This window comes from Mustela erminea, chromosome 1 (genome assembly GCF_009829155.1).
Source record: "Mustela erminea isolate mMusErm1 chromosome 1, mMusErm1.Pri, whole genome shotgun sequence".
NCBI classification, from domain to species: Eukaryota; Metazoa; Chordata; class Mammalia; order Carnivora; family Mustelidae; genus Mustela; species Mustela erminea.
In genome coordinates, this window is record NC_045614.1 from 51768498 (window position 1) to 51787814 (window position 19317).

Genomic DNA, 19317 nt, shown 5'->3' on the forward strand with positions numbered 1-19317 from the left:
AGAGCAAAGGCCGAAAGCGGGCAGCGAGCCCAGCGCGCGCCAACCGCTGCCGCGCCTCGGAGAGGCCCGCCCACCCGCCACCACACCCTGTTCTCATTGGCACCTCTTCTCCGCGGATTGGCTACCTCCGATCCAATAAACCAGGCCTGAGTCTTACTTCCGGGGAGAGTGAGGTCGGCCTCCTGAGAAGCCGGAAGAGTGCGTTTGCGCGCGCTTCCCAATGTGTCGCGGCTTCCTGGAGGTCCTTGGTGCGCGCCAGGAGGCGGGGGCCGGGGAGGATACGTAAGGAGGAAGGGCGGAGGGTTGGGGGTTCCCTGGCGGACCGTAAGGGGCGGGGCCTACGGGGAGCGGAGGAATTAAAAGAAACTGGGCGGGCCTTAAGTAAACTTGGGAGCTTGGGTTTGGTGGGCGAGGTCTTAAGGAGCGAGTAGCAGGTGTGGGAGCGGTCTTTTGGCCGCGGGAGAGCTGGTACCGAGTGGGCGGGGCCATTGTGAGGGGAGACCGGCGTGGAATTGTTAGCTCGCTCACTTATGCTGTGCAGCATGGAGCATCGAACTCTAGCTTCTTTCCCGGCACTGTGGGCCTCCATCCCCTGTCCACGTTCGGAGCTGCGCCTGGACCTGGTTCTGGCTTCCGGACAGTCTTTCCGGTGAGTGACCCTGACTCCTGAACCCTCGACACTGCAGGTCTGGAGTGTAAAGGAATGTTGGGGGTGATGGAAGAAACCTCAGGGTACAAAAGAGGAAACTGAGGCACGGGTGGTGAGCCTGTTTACCTCCTTTCTAAAGTGGAGGTAAAAAACCAGTGCAGGGGCACCTGGGTGGCCGCGTCGGTTAAGTATACGGCTCTTGATTTCTGCTCAGTTCTTGATCTCAGGAACGTGAGTTCAAACCCTGCGCTGGGCTCCACGCTGGATATGGAGCCTAATTTTAAAAAAAAAAAAAAAAAAGCCAGTGCAGTGTTGTGACGATCAAATGACTCTGCATTTCCTAAGTCAGTTTTGTGTATGAAGCTGTTGTAGAATGGGAGGGCCCCAAAGGGTGCAAGAAGGAAAATTGAGTACCGGGGCTGCTGTGTGCCTGGGGACTCAGGTGGAGGGAACAAAACCCGGCGCACTGGACTGGCGTGCTGGCGAACCAGGTATGGACACTGACTCAGACTGAGGAGCAGCTCTACTGTACTGTGTACCGAGGCGACAAGGGATGGGTTGGCCGACCCACACCAGAAGAGCTAAAGACTGTGTACCAGTACTTCCAGCTGGATGTCAGCCTGGCTCAACTTTATCACCATTGGAGTTCCGTGGACCCCCACTTTCAAGAGGTGGCTCAGAAATTCCAAGGTGAGTTCAGTGTTGGAGTTCTTGCAATTTGGTTAAATTACACAGTTTCACCATCTATAAAATGGGGATTATATCCACCTTATAGAATTTTACAAGGATTAAAGGAGCTAATATATGTAAAGCTTTGCTTACAGTAGTGCCTGACACAGTAATTATTATTACTATTATTGTTCTGCTGCTTACCACGGTGTAGTGACAAGGATATTGAGCCAAATCCTGGCTATGTGACCTGGGGCAGGTGACATCATTCATTCTGTAAATATTTACATAGCATCTGCTATGTGACTGGGGATATAGCAGTGAACAAAACAGACGCAAATCCCCATCCTCATAGTGTTTACATTGTGGCTTCTATATCAGTGGAATGTAATGTTAATCCAGACCTCACAGATGCTGTGAGGAATGAGAGCTCTGGTGTTCCCCTCTCTAACAATGCTGTCCCTCATTCCCTTGGGATACTTCTAGATCTTTGGTGCCTAGGATCTAAGAGGCCACTCCTGACAACAGGTCTGTATCCTATTCCCTACCTTTCCTCAGGTGTGCGACTCCTACAACAGGACCCCATCGAGTGCCTTTTCTCCTTCATCTGTTCCTCCAACAACAACATTGCTCGCATAACTGGCATGGTAGAACGACTCTGTGAGGCCTTTGGACCTCGGCTCATCCAGCTTGATGATGTCACCTACCATGGCTTCCCTAGCCTGCAGGCCCTGGCTGGTGAGTAGATGGGTCCCAGCCCTCAGACCCTCCAATAGCTTTCAGGGTCTCTTCAGTTCTCCCCTGGTCACCATCTTCCATCTCAAAGCTTTCTGCCTTCTTTTTTTTGTGTGCGTGTGTGGTTTTAAATTTTTTATTTTTTATAAACATATATATATATATATATATATATTTTTTTTTTTTTAAGATTTTATTTATTTGACAGAGATCACAAGTAGGCAGAGAGGCAGGCAGAGAGAGAGGAGGAAGCAGGCTCCCCAGAGCAGAGAGCCCGATGCGGGGCTCAATCCCAGGACGCTGGGATCACGACCTGAGCCGAAGGCAGAGGCTTTAACCCACTGAGCCACCCAGGCGCCCCTATAAACATATATTTTTATCCCCAGGGGTACATACAGGTCCATGAATGGCCAGGTCCACACACCCCACTTTTTTTTTTTTTTTTAGATTTTTATTTATTTGACAGATCACAAGTAGGCAGAGAGGCAGGCAGAGAGAGAGAGGAGGAAGCAGGCTCCCCACCAAGCAGAGAGTCCGATGCAGGGCTCGCTCCCAGGACCCTGGGATCACGACCCGAGCGGAAGGCAGAGGCTTTAACCCACTGAGCCACCCAGGTGCCCCGCTTTCTGCCTTCTCAAACACTGTTCTCTTCCAGAACCACCTTGCCTAGTCTGATCCACTCCACCAATTCCTTCCCGTCTGTCCCTGAAATGTCAACACCTCACTAGTCTTCGCTTTGTACCCCAGGGGTTCAGTGCTTCATCAAAAAAACCCAAAAAACAAAACCCCACAACTATATGTAGTATGCAGTACTTTGGCATTAAGAGCACTCATTGTGGAGACAGACTGCCTAGGTCTGAATTCTGCCTTTGGCACTTGATGTCTAGCTATATGACCTTGAGTGTGTTATTCAGTCTATGTCAGCGTTTTCATCTGTGGAACAGGATAATGGCACCTACCTATCAGAGTTGCCACAAGAGTGAAGTAGAGAAATACACATGCTGCACCTAGGTCAGTATTTCACATGCAAGAATTGTGCAGAAAATCTAAGTTCCCATCTTTACAGCAAACCCAGCAATTTTATCTCAGGTCTCAGTTTCCAGTTTAGTAGTCATAAGACCAAAAGCATTCATTTACCTATCCAAGCTTCTCTTGTTTGTAGGATGGGAATAAGAGTTTCTATCCAGAAGGGTTTGAGTGATGAATAAAACAGTCATGAGGCAGGGTGATCTAATGGTCTAAGAGCACAGGATTTGGTTTCCCAGACCTGGGTGCAAGATCCCATTTCCAGCATGTCCTTTCTTGAGCCAGTTATTATCTAAATAAGAATACTGTCATCAGGGTCCTTGAGAAAAGCATGATAAAGTACCTAAAGCACTTTGCCTGCACCTGATGCCTAGCACTTGATAATAGAAGCTATTGTTATTATGGTTATTATTTGAGATCATAGGTGTGAGTGCACTTTGGAAAGATTAAAGAACTCACCTGGGGAGTTCCTCCACAGCAGCAAGTCCTTCTCAGTCCCTGCTTCAGTGCCCAACACTGGGTAGTAGGTGGTCAGGAAACATTTGTAGAGGGGTAGAACCCAGGCTTTAGCCCTTACCTTTGTATAAGCAAGTGCCCTGGGGTCTCCCAAAGGGCGATGAGGTGGGAGAGAGGTGCTCAGGGAAAGCATTCCTCTGGGGCAGAGAGCTCACACAGTAGGTTGAAGACAGGAAGTATTTGAAGATGACTGACCCCTACTCTCCCTAACCCCCAAAAGGGCCAGAGGTAGAGGTGCAGCTCAGGACGCTGGGCCTGGGGTACCGTGCCCGCTATGTGAGTGCCAGTGCCCGAGCCATCCTAGAAGAACAGGGCGGGCTGCCCTGGCTGCAGCAGCTGCGCAAGGCCCCCTACGAGGAGACCCACAAGGCCCTCTGCACGTTGCCCGGGGTGGGCACCAAGGTGAGGTCCCAAGGGAATAGGAGCTACCCTCACCACCCATGCACAGAGTAGCAGGGAAGGAGACAAGGCAGGCCTCAGAGCTGGGTGCATGCAGAGCAAGAGGAGAAAGGATACACACAGATGTTTTATTAGGGAAAATGCGAAGTGCAGAAGGAATATAAAGGATATGGTCCCTTGAGTGCTTTTTTTTTTAAAGGCTATTCATTCAGATGCCCATAAACACTGCTCTATGTATGCAAAAATTTCCAGAAGGAACCACGGGAAACTTAATAGTGGTTATCTTTGGGAAGACAAATGGAAGGATGCTTCTCCTTTTCATGTTGTTCTTATCTTGAAATTATATGTACTTATAAAAGTTTTTGTTTAATATCAATAAGGTCTGCTAGCAGTAAGATGATTGGGGATTGAGCATTTATTGTTTTCTTCTTTATACTTCTCTGTAGTTTAAAAAAAAATGGATTTTTGTTTAAAAAACTTCTTTTAATGGGCTCTGAACTTCAGCCTAACAGTAAATCTTGGCTCTGCCTCTACTTAGCCGTGTAATCTTGGCCAAGTCATTTCACCTTTCTGAACCTCAGTTCTCTTGTTTACAGAATGGATAGAGTACTCCCTTCTTCCCAGGTTATGATGAGAAGCTGGCCCACATAGATGTTTGTGCAGTAGAAATCTCATCATAGCTATTTTTAAAGTTATTACAAGAAGGTGTATATTGATGGAGAATAGAAAATAACAGTAACCTCAGAGTGGAGAAGAAAACAGCCAGCTTTGGGACCAGAAGCAGACTGCTGGCTTCCTCTTCTGTGGCTCGTTCTTTTTCTTTCAAAGGTGGCTGACTGCATCTGCTTGATGGCCCTAGACAAGCCCCAGGCCGTGCCTGTAGATGTCCACATGTGGCAGATCGCCCAGCGTGACTATAGCTGGCACCCCACCACATCTCAGGCCAAGGGTCCAAGCCCCCAGGCTAACAAGGAACTGGGTAAGGAGAGAGGGGGGATGCGGGAGCCGGTAGTGGGCTGAGGTGGTAGAAACTTTTCCCACCTCTCCATAAAATCCCTCTCCTGTGGATAGGGAATAGGAGGGCCAATTAATTTCACCTTATCACTTCTGGCATAGGAAACTTTTTCCGGAGCCTGTGGGGACCTTATGCTGGCTGGGCACAAGCAGTAAGTGCACTGTAGCTTCCCCTCCTCCTTCTCCTCTGGCCCGGACCCCTTAGGACTCTCCCCAACCCTCACCCAAGCCCTGACCCAGTCGTTTCCTCCACCACCACCGCCATTCCAGGTGGTTCTTCAGGACTCTTCACCCACCCCAGCCTGACTCCAGTGGGTGCCCCTTGCCCTGACCCTGCTCCCCGTGAACTCTTATACCTCTCCACACTGCCACCAGCCCCACCAGCCCTGACTCCGTGTACCCTGACCCCCCAGAGTAACCTCCCCATTGCCCCCAGGTACTGTTCAGTGCTGACCTGCGCCAACCTCACCGAGCTCAGGAGCCACCAGCAAAGCGCAGGAGATCTACAGACCCAGAAGTCTAGGTGGGGGGTACTGCACAATGGGGTTCCCAGGTAGTTTTCCCCACTGCTGTCCCCCATCCAGTCTTGCATTGGGAAGGGGGCTTCCTGCAACTACCTCAGGGGCCAGGTACTCTAAGATTCAGTAATTTGCACAGCAATGTGGGGTGGGGATTATCTGGAGAGACAGAGCTACCTACGTTTTTATCTCTTCCCTTTATTACAAGAAAGAACAATAAAATAGAAACATTTGTATGGAAAATGCAGTGGAGGAGTGATAGGGAAAGGGGTGGGGAGGTGGCAGGGCAGAGTAACTCTCAAATTCAGGGAGGGAAGGGGAGCAGGCTGCCCCAGTGCCTCCCACACAAGGGGTTTGGATCCTGGATCTGGGGCCCTAGAGCTGTGGGGGCAATGTAGGGGACAGTTCCGGGCCTGGCTCCACGCAGCCGTCTCGACAGCAGCAGCCAGCCGCAGGCCCTACATGGGGAGAGAGAACCGAGTTGGCCATAGCAGACCATCACTCCAGCCTGGCTGCCTCTTCATGGACCACTCACGCCCTTCCACAGAGGACAGGTCCTCACCCCCAGCTGCCGGTGTCAGCAGCTCCCCGTGGCTCGCTGTTGGTCCTTGCCCCTCCTGGCTGGTGCCCAGCTGGAGCTTCCTCATGTGCCGCACCACGGCCGTGGCATTGAACGCTTGCTGTGGGGAGGAGGAGAAGGGACTTCTGAGAGTGGGATATCATGTGACAGGGTCTAGTGGTGGGATTCTTGTGGTGGTTTTGTTATTTTCATTCAGGTGTTACTGGTTGATCGCCTAAAGCCCCTGAAACCTCTACAGGACTTTATTAAATGACACCCAGCTGTATTATATATTTATGCAGACATACGTGCATATATATATAATGTGTATATGTGAACAAGTATATATAACCCTATATGTATAATTAATTTCTGTTCACATCATTGCAAACACCTAATATAGCATTATGTATCAGGCACTGTTCTAAGCACTTTATTTAGCAATTTATTTGATCTTCACAAAGGTGTTTGAGGTGAGCACTGCTAGTGTCACCATTACTACAGGAGAAAACTGAGGCAGAGGGAGGTTGAATAATTTGCCCACATGTGTGTGTATCATTCTCCATTTAACATACCCACCAAGGTGTTCCGCACATCCCTCATATCACCATGTCCAAAACCAAAATCATCCCCTGCCAAGACAAGTGTATATGCCTGGGATCCCCATCTCAGTGATAGTACCACCATTCACCATTTCCCCAACCAAAATATTGGGCCAGCCCTTAACATCTCTCTCTGCCGACATCTCTCCTACCATCACTTCTTGTCAGTTCTACCTCCTAAAGGACTCCTGAGCCATCCCCTGTTCTCTGGTCCAAGCCCTCACCATCTCCTGCCCACATCTCTGCTGCGGCCTCCCAGCCATGAGTCCATGCCTCTCTCTGCACCCTAAGAGCCCCTTCTGGAAGGCAGGTTACTGCTGAAAATCCTTCTGGGGCTTCCCCAGTATCTTCAGGGCTGAGTCTGTTCTGTGTGGCACTTGAGGCCTCTACCTGCATTTCCAACCTGGGCTCCCTCCCACAGCCCCTCGAGTCCCTCCGGGCTTACTGAACACTTGCACTTCCCTGAATGGCCACATTCTCTCTCTCTTGCCCCTGGCCTGTGGTATGCCAGTTCCCTCTGCCTCAGACCTGATTATCTGTACCTGGCTAATTCCTACTCAGCTGTCGAGTCTGATAGGTCTGTCAGGCCATCAGCACCCCTACGCCTCTTCTAGGACCCATAGATTGGAGCAGGTGTCCCTAAGAGTTATACTGTTCTCCCTTTAGACCTGGAGGTCAGGGCCTCTCACTGGGATAGAGTAGGTGTCAGGGAGCCTTGAGTGAATGAGTGAAGGAATGAACGAGGTTCTTTAGTAAGCATCCCTGAGCAGTTACTGTGTGCTTGACTTGATGTTAGGTGCTATGGGATCTGAGGTCTGGAGTAGGGTGGGGAGGAGGCCTGGGGAGGCTGGGATCCAGGATCAGGAACGTGTGCTCACCTTCCATTTGCTCTTGGCAAAGTTCTTCTTGATCTGCTCGCTCACTGACTGGTGAATATTCTTATCTAGAGCCGTATCTCCTGCAATCCTAGGATGGGGTGTGTGGAGGGTTGTCTGTGAAGGCAGAGGCAGGCTTGAGACCCCCAGACCCCACCCCAGCTTGCACCTTGTGGGAGCTCTCACCATGGGTGCTGCAAGGCTTGTTCACAGGTGAACCTTTTTTCTGGATCTTTCTCCATCAAGTGTCGGATGAAGTCTTTGGCTGAGCCCCCAAGACAAGAGCAAAGACAAAAACAGCATGGTGGTGCCTGTGGACACCCCCAAGACAAAGCCCACCCCCTCAGGTCTGGCTTGGCATTTCAGCAAGACAAGAGGCCAGATCTGTCCATGCACCACCCGACCCTACTTGTACTCTTTCTCTAAGCCCCCCGCCCACCACAGCCTTCCAGCTCTTTCCTTTTTCTCTTATGAAAAACTTGCTCTTAAAGAAGATTCTACTCAGTGTATTCACACTGATGTAGAAGTGACTGATCATGGCTTCACAAGTTTGCCTCCTAATAGGAGGCACAAAAGGACAGATGAAAACCTTTATGATGGTGTTTTAGGTGATAGGAAGTCAATGGATGAGGTATTTTCAAAAATGCTATTTTTGAAGGCTGAATGAACGCATGCCTTCAAGCTTCTCAGACCAGGGGCCAGGCAGAGGGAAGCACCTGGGGTGGGATGTCTGATCTTAAAGACAGCTCTTAGTTTGGGGCTGGGGAATCTGACCACAGGCAGGCAGTGAAGAGACCCCAAAGCAGATGTGAAAGGCACCAGAGGTAGGGCCCAGGGGAAGAAGGCAAAGCCTCAAATACCAGAGTCAGAGATGTCGTCCCAGTAAGGAGAGTCAAACTCGTACTCGGCCTTCAAAATCTGTTCAAAGAGTTTGGCATCATTCTCGTCATAGAAGGGGGGGTAACCGCAGAGCCTGGGCAGGGAGAAACTCATCCTCATATCCACTTCCAGTGCACTCATTGGCTCCAGGATGGAGCTTTGGGGCAGTCTCAGGTCAGGCAGTACCCACAGGAAGGAGTTCCCCCTTTTACAAAGAGGGGAAATCTGCCCCTCTGATTTTTTTCATTCCTGTCCAGCCTTTCTGTTTCTTAATTTGCTACCATCTTTCCTTCCTCAACGCCTTTACACTTGCTGTTTCTTCTGCCTAAACCATTCTTCCCCCACACCTCAAATGTCTGGCTCCCTCACTTCATTTAGAAGGCTATTCAGATGTCACCTAAGAAAGGACTTTCCTGACCTCCTTATCTAAAATGGCATCCATCCCCTTCTCCCTACCCTGCATGATTTTTCTTCATGTTTATTACCTGACATTATTTTATGGATTTATTTACTTGTTTATTATCTATTTCCCCTACTAGAGTTTTTGCTCCCTCAGGGCAGGCATTTTGTTTTGTTCTCTGCTAAATCCCCAGTGCTTAGCATACTGCCAGAAACATGGCATGTATTGAATGAAGTAATCTTCCTCATTAGTTGGTAGATATAAACATGGATGGCAGGAAGGAAGAAATAGCAGAGAGGAGGAAGAGAGCAAAGTAGGGGAGAGGAGAATGCTGGAGCCACATGCCCCAAGGGCCAAGTCCCCACTCACAGAATGTAGGCGATGACCCCAATGGACCAGCAATCCACGGCCTTGCTGTAGGGCTTCTGGGCCAGGACCTCAGGGGCTATGGAGGGAAAGGGACATGGTGGTGACAAATCTCTGCCCCACAGCTCCCAATTCCTCCCCTACCCATGGCCCCAGCCTAGGATGCTCCATACCCACGTATCCCGGGGTTCCACAGGCTGTGGAGAGCACACTGCCAGGGTCCTCCATCTTGGAGAGACCGAAATCGGAGATCATGATCTTGGAGTCTTCATCCAGGCTGTAGTACAACAGATTCTCTGGCTTGGAAGGGGGAGGGAAAGGAAGAGGCAGAGATAGCCAGAGACTGGCAGAACCTTCTGCCTCCCCAAGCACCACATCTCAGAAACTGGAGCCTCACAAGAGCCCCTGGGCCTCATGACTGCCATCTTGGTTGAAGGCACATGAAACTCAAGGAAGTTCTTAAGGAGGTTAAAAGTACCAGAAAGGACAAGGGCCTTGGGAATGAGAGAGGGAAATTTCTATAAACTTCACGTTTATATTGTGAAGCCCTAAAGGATTTTTGAGGACATACTGTGTGCCAGATCCTGTGCTAATGCTTGCTTTCATTTTATCCTTACCACATGCCTGTCAGGCCAGTCTGAAAAATCCCACGTTATAGATGAGAAAACTGATGGCTTGAGAGGCAAAGTGACTTGCCTGAGAACCTAGGGACAGAATTCAAGCCCAGATCTGTCTCACACCAGCACTTTTCTAGACCGAAGGAGTTGTAGTACAAAATGTGAATCCATCATAGTCTCTGAGGTGTAGGATTTCAGGCTTCCTTCTTCATGTTTTGCTGTCCCCTCCAAGTTTTCCACAAAGAGCAAGGGGGCTTTTATTATGAGAAAAAGACCTAGATGTTTATGAATTAAATACTAGCACCATTCACCTCTGTATCCATTTGAGTGTCCAGACTGGAAAGGGAAGTGGAGGAGGCAGTTTAGGGTTTACTGGGTATATTTTGCAGATGGGAGGCCAGAGCTCAGGGAGGGGCTAAGAGTTGCCCCAGGCTGTACAGTGAGGGGTTTGTGGAGGCCCCCCCGGCACCGCAGCTCACCACACACCCTCCCAGCCCACCTTGAGGTCTCTGTGTACAATGCCCAGATCATGTAGGTACTTGACGGCATCCAGCACCTGGAAGATGAGGCGGCTGGCATCCCGCTCCGTGTAGAAGCCTTTCTCCACAATGCGGTCAAACAGCTCCCCGCCGGACACCCTACAGCCAGGGGAAAGGGCAGTCTGGCCACAGAGGCTAGGGAGGGGCAGCAGGGAGAGGTGTGAGCAAGGGGTGAAGCCACTCACAGCTGCATGATGAGGTAGAGGTGACCCCCACTCTCATAGATGTCATTCAGGGCTACAATGTTGGGGTGCTTGATCCTGAAAAGGAGAAATGAGATAGTTCAGAGCTGAGGACAGCTCAGCTACTTTCCTCCCCTCACCTTGAAGAACCACCACTGCAGACCTGGGCAGGACAAACCAGAGTTCTGGGTCCCAAAAGGAAAAGCCAATTTACCACAATTTATTGATAGAATGGAAGGTAGGCGAGCACAGAGATAAACAAACACTGGGCCCTGACCTCGGACCCATCAGGCTGGGTCTCACCTGCCTCTAGTGCATGCTATTTGGGGACAAATCTTCTTACCTCTCAGCACTGTTCAATACACAATTTTAAAATATTTTTGTGTTTATAAGTCTGTCAGCCTCTGCCACCAGAACACCAGTTCTGGGAAACCAGGGGCTTTATCTTACCATTGTTCCTGCCACACCTGGTGTAGAGTAAGTGCTCACTTATTCACTGAATATTAAGCCTCAGGTTCCTCATCTCTTAATATGAAGCCAATGATCTCAAAGAGTTGGGCTAAGGATCACATAAAAAATATAAGAAAGAATCTCAGCACAATGCCTGGTACACGGTGAATGCTTGGTAAATGAACCAATGATGGTGACTGAGCTTGACAGAAGCCATGGCTCTGCCACCACAAAGTTGTTGTGTGACCTTGGGCAAATCCCTTACCCTCCCTGGGCCTCAGTCCCCTTCCCCCACCCAGTAGTGGAACTGATCATTTCATCCCTGCCCACCGTCGTTGGAAAGCTCAGGGGAGAGGGTGGAAGTGAAGATTCTCTATAAGCTTTCCAATGAGGGCAGCAGGTTTCACATTAGGGTGAGCAAATCATAGACCAGTTGGTTATTTAGTCAAGGGATCGTGAGACAGGCATTTTTAAACTTCCGGAGTGGCTTTAATATATGGGGGGAACTGGAGGTAGGTCTATGATACATAGCATCAGTTGAGATACGTTATTTCGAGCCACATTCAAGGATTGGCTTTTAGATCTGACTGAACAGATTAAACCATTCTAAATAAGCTGTGGCATTTCAGTCACATTTGTCATGTTAGCTGCTGCACCAGACACATGAAATAAAGGAGCCTCTAATGCTCCCCACGGCCCTACCAAGTGGAGATTACCCCATTTTATAAATGAGCAATTTGAGGCTCACAGGTTAGAAGATATGCCCAAAGCAGAGGTAGGAAGAGAATGGGAGGAGTCAAGGCAGGGTCACCCTAGGCAGAAACCCTGTGGCCTACGCACTTGTGCAGGACAGCGATCTCATTCTCCATGCTCCCCTCCTTGCCCTCCAGAGCCTTCTTGGCGATGCATTTGATGGCCACCAGCTTGTGTGTTCTCTTATCTTCTGCCAGGATTACCTCTGAGAAGGCCCCCCTGCAGAGAGAGTGTATTCATGAGCTGGGGAACTGGAACCTTAAGTTCCCTTCAGCCCCTCCTCCATACCCCGATGGGTTAGGTGACCACCTGTGAACAGAAGGATGTGGGACAAACCTCCCTCCATCACTCTTCCACCCCCTGGTCTGTGTGGTGGTCACATTTCCCAGGTCCAGCCATTCAGTGTAGTCTATCCCTGGTCACAGTAATTGGGTCTTGTGATGCAAGCCAGATGCCTGGTACTTTGAGAATGAGCTGCTCTTTCCTGCCAAGCTGGTAAAATGCGAGCCTAGAGTTAATGGTGGTTATCTTTGCCACTGCTTGAGAAGAGCCTGCTTGAGAATGAAGGTAACACAAAGGAAATCAGAGCTAAGAAATTCCTGATGACAATTTCCTGATAACATCATGTGAGTCTCTGAATCCAGCTATGCCTGACATTTATGCCCTCGGCTTTTTGATTTATACATAATTGATTCATTTCTTTTTCTGCTACAGTCAACTTGAGTCATGGTTTATTAACACCTTTTATAACCTTGAAGAACCATCAGCATCACTTGGGAACTTTTTAGAAGTGCAGAATCTCAGGCCTCAAACCCAGACCCACTAAATTAGAATCTGCATTTTAACAAGATCTTCAGATAATCTGTATGATCACTGAAATTTGAGAAGCAATATTTTACAACAAGCTCTTAGAAAAGAACAAACTCATTTGCATTTGAGCACTGATAAGGAGGATTTATTGGAGTATTTTTTCTAGGACTTTGTGCTTTCTCTAGGATAAGAGGAAGTCATAGGTCAAAAGAATCTCTCGTGGTGAAATCTCAATAATCAGAATAACTAGTGACTGTGGGGGTGCCTGTGTGGTTCAGTTGGCTGGGCATCGCCTTTGGCTCGGGTTGTGGTCTCGGTTTCTTGGGGTCAAGCCCTGTGTCAGGCTCCCTGCTCCATGGGGAGCCTACTTCTCCCTCCGCCTCTCCCCCAGTTTGTGCTCTCTCTCTCTCAAATAAATAAATAAAATCTTAAAAACAACAACAACAACCTAGTGACTGTGGTAGCCTTATTGCTGGTTTCCAGTCTTGTTCTTCTCCAATTTATCCTCCATGCTTTGGCCAGAGTAACCATCCTAAATTGCAAGCCTGTGAAAATGTCTTAAATGCCTTCCTATGGCTCATGAGATAGCTTGGCTTTCAAGGCCTTACATGACCTGTGCTCTCTTCTCAGCCACCTCTTCCACTGTTCCCCCAGCATCTGATTATAAGCTGTATCATTGTTAACCTCTTTCTGCACATAGCCTGCTTCTCAGCCTTTGCCTATGCTCTTCCTTCTGCCTGGAATGCTCTTCTCCCTGTCTGACAAGTGCATTTCTGCTTATCCTTCAGTCCCTAACTCGAACACCCGCTTCTCCAGAAAGGTTTCTCCAGGCAGAAGCCAGCATTCTGGGCTCTACAAAGTCCTCATTCCTGACTCTAATGGAAGTGCACCCTACACCCTGCTGTCATTTTCCCTGGGTATGTTTCCCTCACATGTTAAGGATCAACTTGAGGGGCAGAGATCAGGTTTGAGTTATTTCTGGGTTCCCACCACTGAGAAGAGAGCCATGCCCAGCATCAGTTCCTAAACCTAGGCCAAAACCCCCAGCTCTTGGCCAAAAGAGCCCCTTCATTCTCCCCTACTTTGTTCTCTTCACAGGAACCCAGAGCTGCCACCAAGAGCAGTGTCTGTTCCACCCACTGTTGGCCAGAAGTGAAAAGATGGGCCAGACTGGGCTATGGCAAGTCTGCCACGGGGCTGGAACTCTAGGAAACAGGAAGCAGTGATCAACTGACCAGAGGAAGTACCACCCTGGATTCAGCTTCCCCAGCCAGCCAGTCCCAAGAGTAAGAACCTTCCCAACCCACACCCCAGCTCAGGGACAGCCTCCCCATCCACCCTCTGCCCCACCACATGCCCAGAGACTCACGTTCCCAGAACATCACGGAAGTCGTAAATGTCCCTAATGTCCTCCACCTGCTTCCAGCTGGGGCCGTCCACTGCCCCCGGCATGGCCCACTGCCCCCTGGCCACAGCCAGGGCTCCTAAGAAGGGGAATGGAGGGAAAAGACTCAGTAGGGCCCAGCCTTCCATGTTGGAACTTGGGGAACTGAGGCCCCATTCGGTCATTCAGCCTGCATTTATTCATTCCTTGGTTCATTCATTTGACAAAGTTATTCAGCAGATTCATTCATTCACCAGTCATTTGTTCCTCCCAAAGTCCTCATGCCTAGAGGAAAATCCTTCAAGGTGGCAGCAGAAGTCTTTTTTCAACAAAGTCATTCATTCATTCATTTATTCAGCCTGCCTCCCAGTTTCTCCCTCTCCAAATCCAAACACTCAGGCTGACACTGACTCCCAGGAGGACAGCAGAGAAGACCCCCAGAGCAGACTGTAGAAGCACATGGTCCTGGAGGGTCCTCCTATCCTCAGAACCAGCAATGTCTCAGCCCCACCTTGGGAATTGCTGGGGTGTCTCCTCTCCTTCCTCTTTCTTCTCCCACCCAGCCTCTCGGAAATCAGGTTTCCGGCAGCCTGGGCTTCCAGCAATATCTCAGCCACGTTTTTAAATAGCTCCTTCTGCACTGTTACCACGGCAACAGCAGCCACAGCTGGAGCTCCCCAGGCCTCCTATTACCCCCTCTCCCTCCTGGCTCCCTGTTTGGGTCCCAGAAGCCTGAGAAATTGTACCACCCAGCCTGTCCCCTCCTGGCTTTTTCTCACTCTGATCCAGCCTGTACCTTTCTCCACTGAGACCTCTGTCTCACCCTCAGTAGGAGGGTGGGCTTTCTCTCCCCATTTATCAGATGGACAATGGAGAGACTGAGGTTAGTGATGGATAGGACTGGGTCCATCTCTGCCCAAATGATGATTGTATGGGGTCCAGCTAAGCTAGCTAAAGGCAAAGGATTTTGATGAGTCCCCCTCAGCTTGTCTTTCCAACACATAGTCAGACTGGGGTCCATTCAGAGCCCACCATGCTGTGTGACCTCAAGGAAGGCACTTTCCCTTTCTATTTCTTCTGAGGAAGGATGAGAGATGGTGTCCTGCCTAGAGGCCCTGGTGTGAGATCCCACTCCTTGGATTGGACCTGGTTCCCAGGAGGGGCCTGACCACCCATCCCAGAGGAAGAAACTTCTAGGAAAGGAGACATGGTAAGTTCTAGAGGCAGAGGTTTTTTTTTTTTTTTTTTTTTTTTTTTAAGATTTCATTCATTTATCTGACAGAGAGAGATCACAAGTAGGCAGAGAGGCAGGCAGAGAGAGGGGAAGGGAAGCAGGCCCCCCGCCGAGCAGAGAGCCCGATGCGGGACTCGATCCCAGGACCCCAAGACCATGACCCGAGCCGAAGGCAGCGGCCCAATCCACTGAGCCACCCAGGCGCCCTAGAGGCAGAGTTTTAAACCCCACCTGGAGGCTTGGCAAATAAAGCCCTCACAGGTCCACAGACACACCCAGACACACCAATCTCCACCCTACCTCTGAGCCAAAATACCTGCCCCCAGATTCAGTATATTCCATACCCAGATACCCCAACACCTGATCATACATGTACACCCAGACATCAGCATACATGTCCACACACACACTCCCCCAGACAGCCTCACAGCCAAACATCCCTCCCACAGTTCCCTCTTACACCGCTCCAAAACACACACCTGCACACACACACACACACACACACACACTCCTCACCTATGTACCGGACATCCCAGATTCACTCATACCCTCCATCCTGTTTCTGTATACCCTACAAACTCCTGTGCTCCAAACCGCTCCCCAATTCCTTACACACCTAACTTCGGACACCCTCAATACACAATCATATAGCCTCAACTCTTAGTACCCTTGAGCCAGATACCAGCATGCCCAACACCTGGACACACATTTAAAACAAAAACACTGACTCCCAGACACCCCCACCCATAAAGATGCCCTTACACTGCAACTCCATATCTGGTCTGCATGCCAGTGCTAAGATATTAGCACAATCCAACATAGCCGCCACACATCTCTAGCTCCAAACGCCAAGTCCGTCCATATTCAGGCCCAGCCGAGCACAGGCGTGGGTGTGGGTGTGTGCGCGCGCGCGCGTGCTCGTGTACACACACACACACACCCTTCCCACATTCCTCTAGTACCCTCTGGGTTCCCCACAGCCGCCTGGCACCTGCTGGGCCTCAGGTCAAGGCTGGAGAGAAAGGCCCTCTCCTGCCCTGCCCATGCAGAGTCCAGCCCGTCCGGGCACCCACTCGCATTCTTGGGGGAGGGTATCCAGCGACTGAGGGGATCTGGCCACCCCTCCCCGGCGCCCGGGAGCACCGATGGGGCGGCCCCTGGGCTGTACCTGCGGCTGCCCCGCCGCGGGGCTGGCTGGGAGGCCCGAGGTGTCTGGCGCCGAGCTCTGGCTGCTGGTTGCCGACCGCCGCCGCGCCGCTCCTGACTCGCCAGCCCGCCCGCTCTCTAGCTGGGGTTCGGCTCGGGCTCTGCTGGCCCCCTCCGCCCGCCTGCGGCTCTGATGTCAGTGGAGGAGGAGCCTGCGGCGGACGGACGAGGGACTGGGAGGCTCCGCGGCGCTCCCGGGCTGGGGAAGGGGCGCGGTGGTTGAGGAGGAACCCCGTAGTTCAGGTCAGGTCCTCTTCTGGACTCTTCCCTCCCCTCCTCTCTCCTGGGGCCCCCACTGCACAGAGGGGCAACTGAAGCCCTGAGAGATGAAGGATTCAAAATCAGCAAGTGGTCAGAGGCCAAATCGAATTCGAGGCCAGGTTTGTGTGATGTCAGAGTCTGGCGGGTTCCGCCCAGTCATCTTTGGGAGTTTCAGACCAGTTCTGGGAGCTCCCTTGGGAATCTTGGGCTTTTTCTCCCTATTCCCACTCACCCCCGCCCCTTTCCCTCACTGCCCAGAAGGGAATTAGGCCCTCAAAAGGGCTCTGGAGACTGATGGGGGCGGGGGGGATGAAGGGGTAGAGAAAGGGCAAAGCTAGAGTAGATATTGAAGATAATGGAGGCAGTTATAGGGAGGTGGCCCCAGTTGACAGGCAGGAAAACAGACCCGGTGTCCCCTGCACCTGCCCTTCAAAATAGGTGTGGTGCCCTGAGGGACTGGGAGGAGTGGGAGTTAAATCGGGATCCGGAAGGAAGCCGGCCAAAGAAGACCAAAGTGCCACGTGACTGGGCGGGTGCCAGGGGCTGATGGCAAGGGGCCAGGTTTGGGGTGAGGGGGGGAGAACAAACTGCTCCTGGGGTGCAGGCAGGGGGCCAAGGGATCTGACCGAAGATCTCTTGCGCAAGTCTTTCCTTGGGAAGAAATTTGGCGCAGGGGAAGAGGGGGAGCAACTCAAAGGAAGTGCAGTTGGGCTGGACTGTGGCCAGTCAGAGGAGGCACATTGCTGTGACCCCCACTCCACCTCCATCACTTCCCACTGCCCAAATTTCTGCATCTTTCAGAGGGACACGGGAAAAGAACAGTGCTTACCCTAACTCAATTTCCATTGGCTTTTTACCTCTTTTATCCTTGGGACTAGATCCCAAGGGGTGGTGGTTGTATTATGCCCATTTTACAGGGAGATGATGATGGCTGAGGTTCCTAGAAAGGCTTTAAAGACTGACTTACCTGAGTCACACTTCACTTCTCTGAGACTCCATTTTTTCATCTGGAATATGGGAATATTGATGACCAACTCAGAATTCTCCTGAGAATTCTATGAGATAATGAATGTGAAGTGTCTGGAATATTGTAGGGGTTCAAATATGAGAGCTAGACTTAGTGTAAACTGAGTCTCTGAGAAGGGACCTGATTTGTCCAGAGGCAAGGGACTAAGAGGCAATTTCCCTCCCCTGAATCTCAGTATCTCAGACTTCCTAGTTCATGGAAAATCATATTTCCTGCCCAGGGCTGAGCCCCTACTCTTCCCAGTACCAACCCATTGAGCTAGAATTGTTTCACCACAAATTCCTGTCTATCTCAATGACAACATTCCTGAGGTGATAAAGTGGCCTCTGTCCTGAGGACTCGTACAACTGTTATGCTCTGTTTTACATTTTGCCTGCTTTTGATCATGTCCGAGGGCACTTATACTTTTCTTTTTTAAACAAATAAATTCTCTGTCTCTTTAAAAGAATATCTCTACTAAACCAATAATTACGTCCGATACTAAAAACACTCAAAGACCATCCTTGTCACTAATCAGATTCTTTTCACTTGCCAGGTAACAGAATCCCAGCCTTCATCAGAGAGGAACTGTGACTCCAGCAGCTGATTGCAAGACTGAAGGAAGAACATCATGGATCAGGATCTTGGCATAGGATTTGCTTTCTTGCATCTCTCCTTGTCTCGATTTCTCTGCACGTTGGCTTCCCTTCTACTGCAGGGTGATCACTCTGCCTGGCAGAAAACGTGATGTGAGGCAGACCCAGCTTTCCAAATGAACCCAGCATGAGAGCTATACCCAGTTTCATGTATCAGTCTCAGGGAAGGACTCTGACGAGTTGTGTTAGAGTAACATGCCTACTGCTTGGCCCCAAATAAACTATTGCCAAGGAAATGAGATACTATATTAGGCAAATGTACTGCCATGGGCAGCCACACTGTGGGATGAAGAACGATATGTTGCCGAAAGGAAATAAGGGTGCCGGACACCCTTTGAATAACGAATTCATCCCAGCCCTACTCCCATCAACTGGAAATAACCAATATTAGTATTTTTGGTACATATTTCTCCAGACTTTTTGGGACACATATACATATTCACATTTCCTACCAGAGTACCCACTCCCAAAGAGCATATTTTAAGGTACTAAAAAAGTCAAGAAAAGTCAAATGTATGAAGGAAAAAAGAAATAATTCTTTTTAGGTCCCCTTTGTTATTAAAAAGATGACAAAAAGCTCAGACATCTCCATCAGTTCTCGAACCTGACACTGGAGGTTTTCTGTGAATGGTTTTTTAAGATTAGAGAAAATGAAAGAATTCTTCTTATTTTTTTTTTTTAAGATTTTTATTTATTTGAGAGAGTGACCAGGAACAGGGGGATGGGCAGAGGGAGAGGGAGAGAGACAAGCACACTCCCTGTTGAGTGGGGAGACCGATGTGGGGGTGGGGGTTAGGGGGCTCAATCCCAGGACCCTGGGATCACAACCTGAGCTGAAGGCAGCTGCTTAACCCACTGAGCTACCCAGGTACCCAAAAATGGAAAAATTCTTATGGAAAAGATGGACAGGGTTATTTACAAAACAAAAACATTCTTTAACTTCTATTGTTAGAAACAAACCCCCAAAAACCTATCCTACTCCAAAATCATACCCAGCATTAAAAGGCAAACT

At 50.0% G+C, this 19317-nt stretch overlaps 2 protein-coding genes across 12 annotated transcripts; one reads left to right on the forward strand and one right to left on the reverse strand.

Annotated features, from left to right (window-relative positions):
* The first annotated feature begins 162 nt into the window (after nucleotides 1-162).
* Nucleotides 163-18544, forward strand: OGG1 (8-oxoguanine DNA glycosylase). Of its 10 annotated transcripts, none has more exons than XR_004281574.1 (11): nucleotides 163-282; nucleotides 542-649; nucleotides 1092-1339; nucleotides 1877-2056; nucleotides 3816-3997; nucleotides 4823-4973; nucleotides 5111-5160; nucleotides 13657-13844; nucleotides 15029-15171; nucleotides 15395-16762; nucleotides 18206-18544. XR_004281574.1 is itself a non-coding variant. In XM_032326475.1 (8 exons), the coding sequence occupies exons 1-8, from the start codon at nucleotides 221-223 to the stop codon at nucleotides 5529-5531; spliced, it is 1068 nt and encodes a 355-aa protein (XP_032182366.1). In that variant the 5' UTR covers nucleotides 163-220; the 3' UTR covers nucleotides 5532-5596. The 10 variants fall into 10 exon arrangements, 2 of the variants coding, with proteins under 2 accessions (XP_032182366.1, XP_032182390.1); XR_004281573.1 differs by having other exon boundaries at nucleotides 15395-16625; XR_004281586.1 differs by having other exon boundaries at nucleotides 173-248; nucleotides 15395-16625.
* CAMK1 (calcium/calmodulin dependent protein kinase I) lies at nucleotides 5709-16450 on the reverse strand. Of its 2 annotated transcripts, XM_032326443.1 has the most exons (12): nucleotides 16345-16450; nucleotides 13928-14042; nucleotides 11836-11967; nucleotides 10549-10623; nucleotides 10324-10462; nucleotides 9381-9507; nucleotides 9211-9286; nucleotides 8423-8535; nucleotides 7749-7827; nucleotides 7566-7653; nucleotides 6089-6206; nucleotides 5709-5984 (listed from the first exon to the last, which is right to left on the reverse strand). In XM_032326443.1, exons 2-12 carry the CDS (start codon nucleotides 14008-14010, stop codon nucleotides 5902-5904), a joined length of 1113 nt encoding a protein of 370 aa, XP_032182334.1. In that variant the 5' UTR covers nucleotides 14011-14042; nucleotides 16345-16450; the 3' UTR covers nucleotides 5709-5901. The 2 variants fall into 2 exon arrangements, with proteins under 2 accessions (XP_032182334.1, XP_032182323.1); XM_032326432.1 differs by having other exon boundaries at nucleotides 5709-6206.
* Nucleotides 18545-19317: the final 773 nt, after the last annotated feature.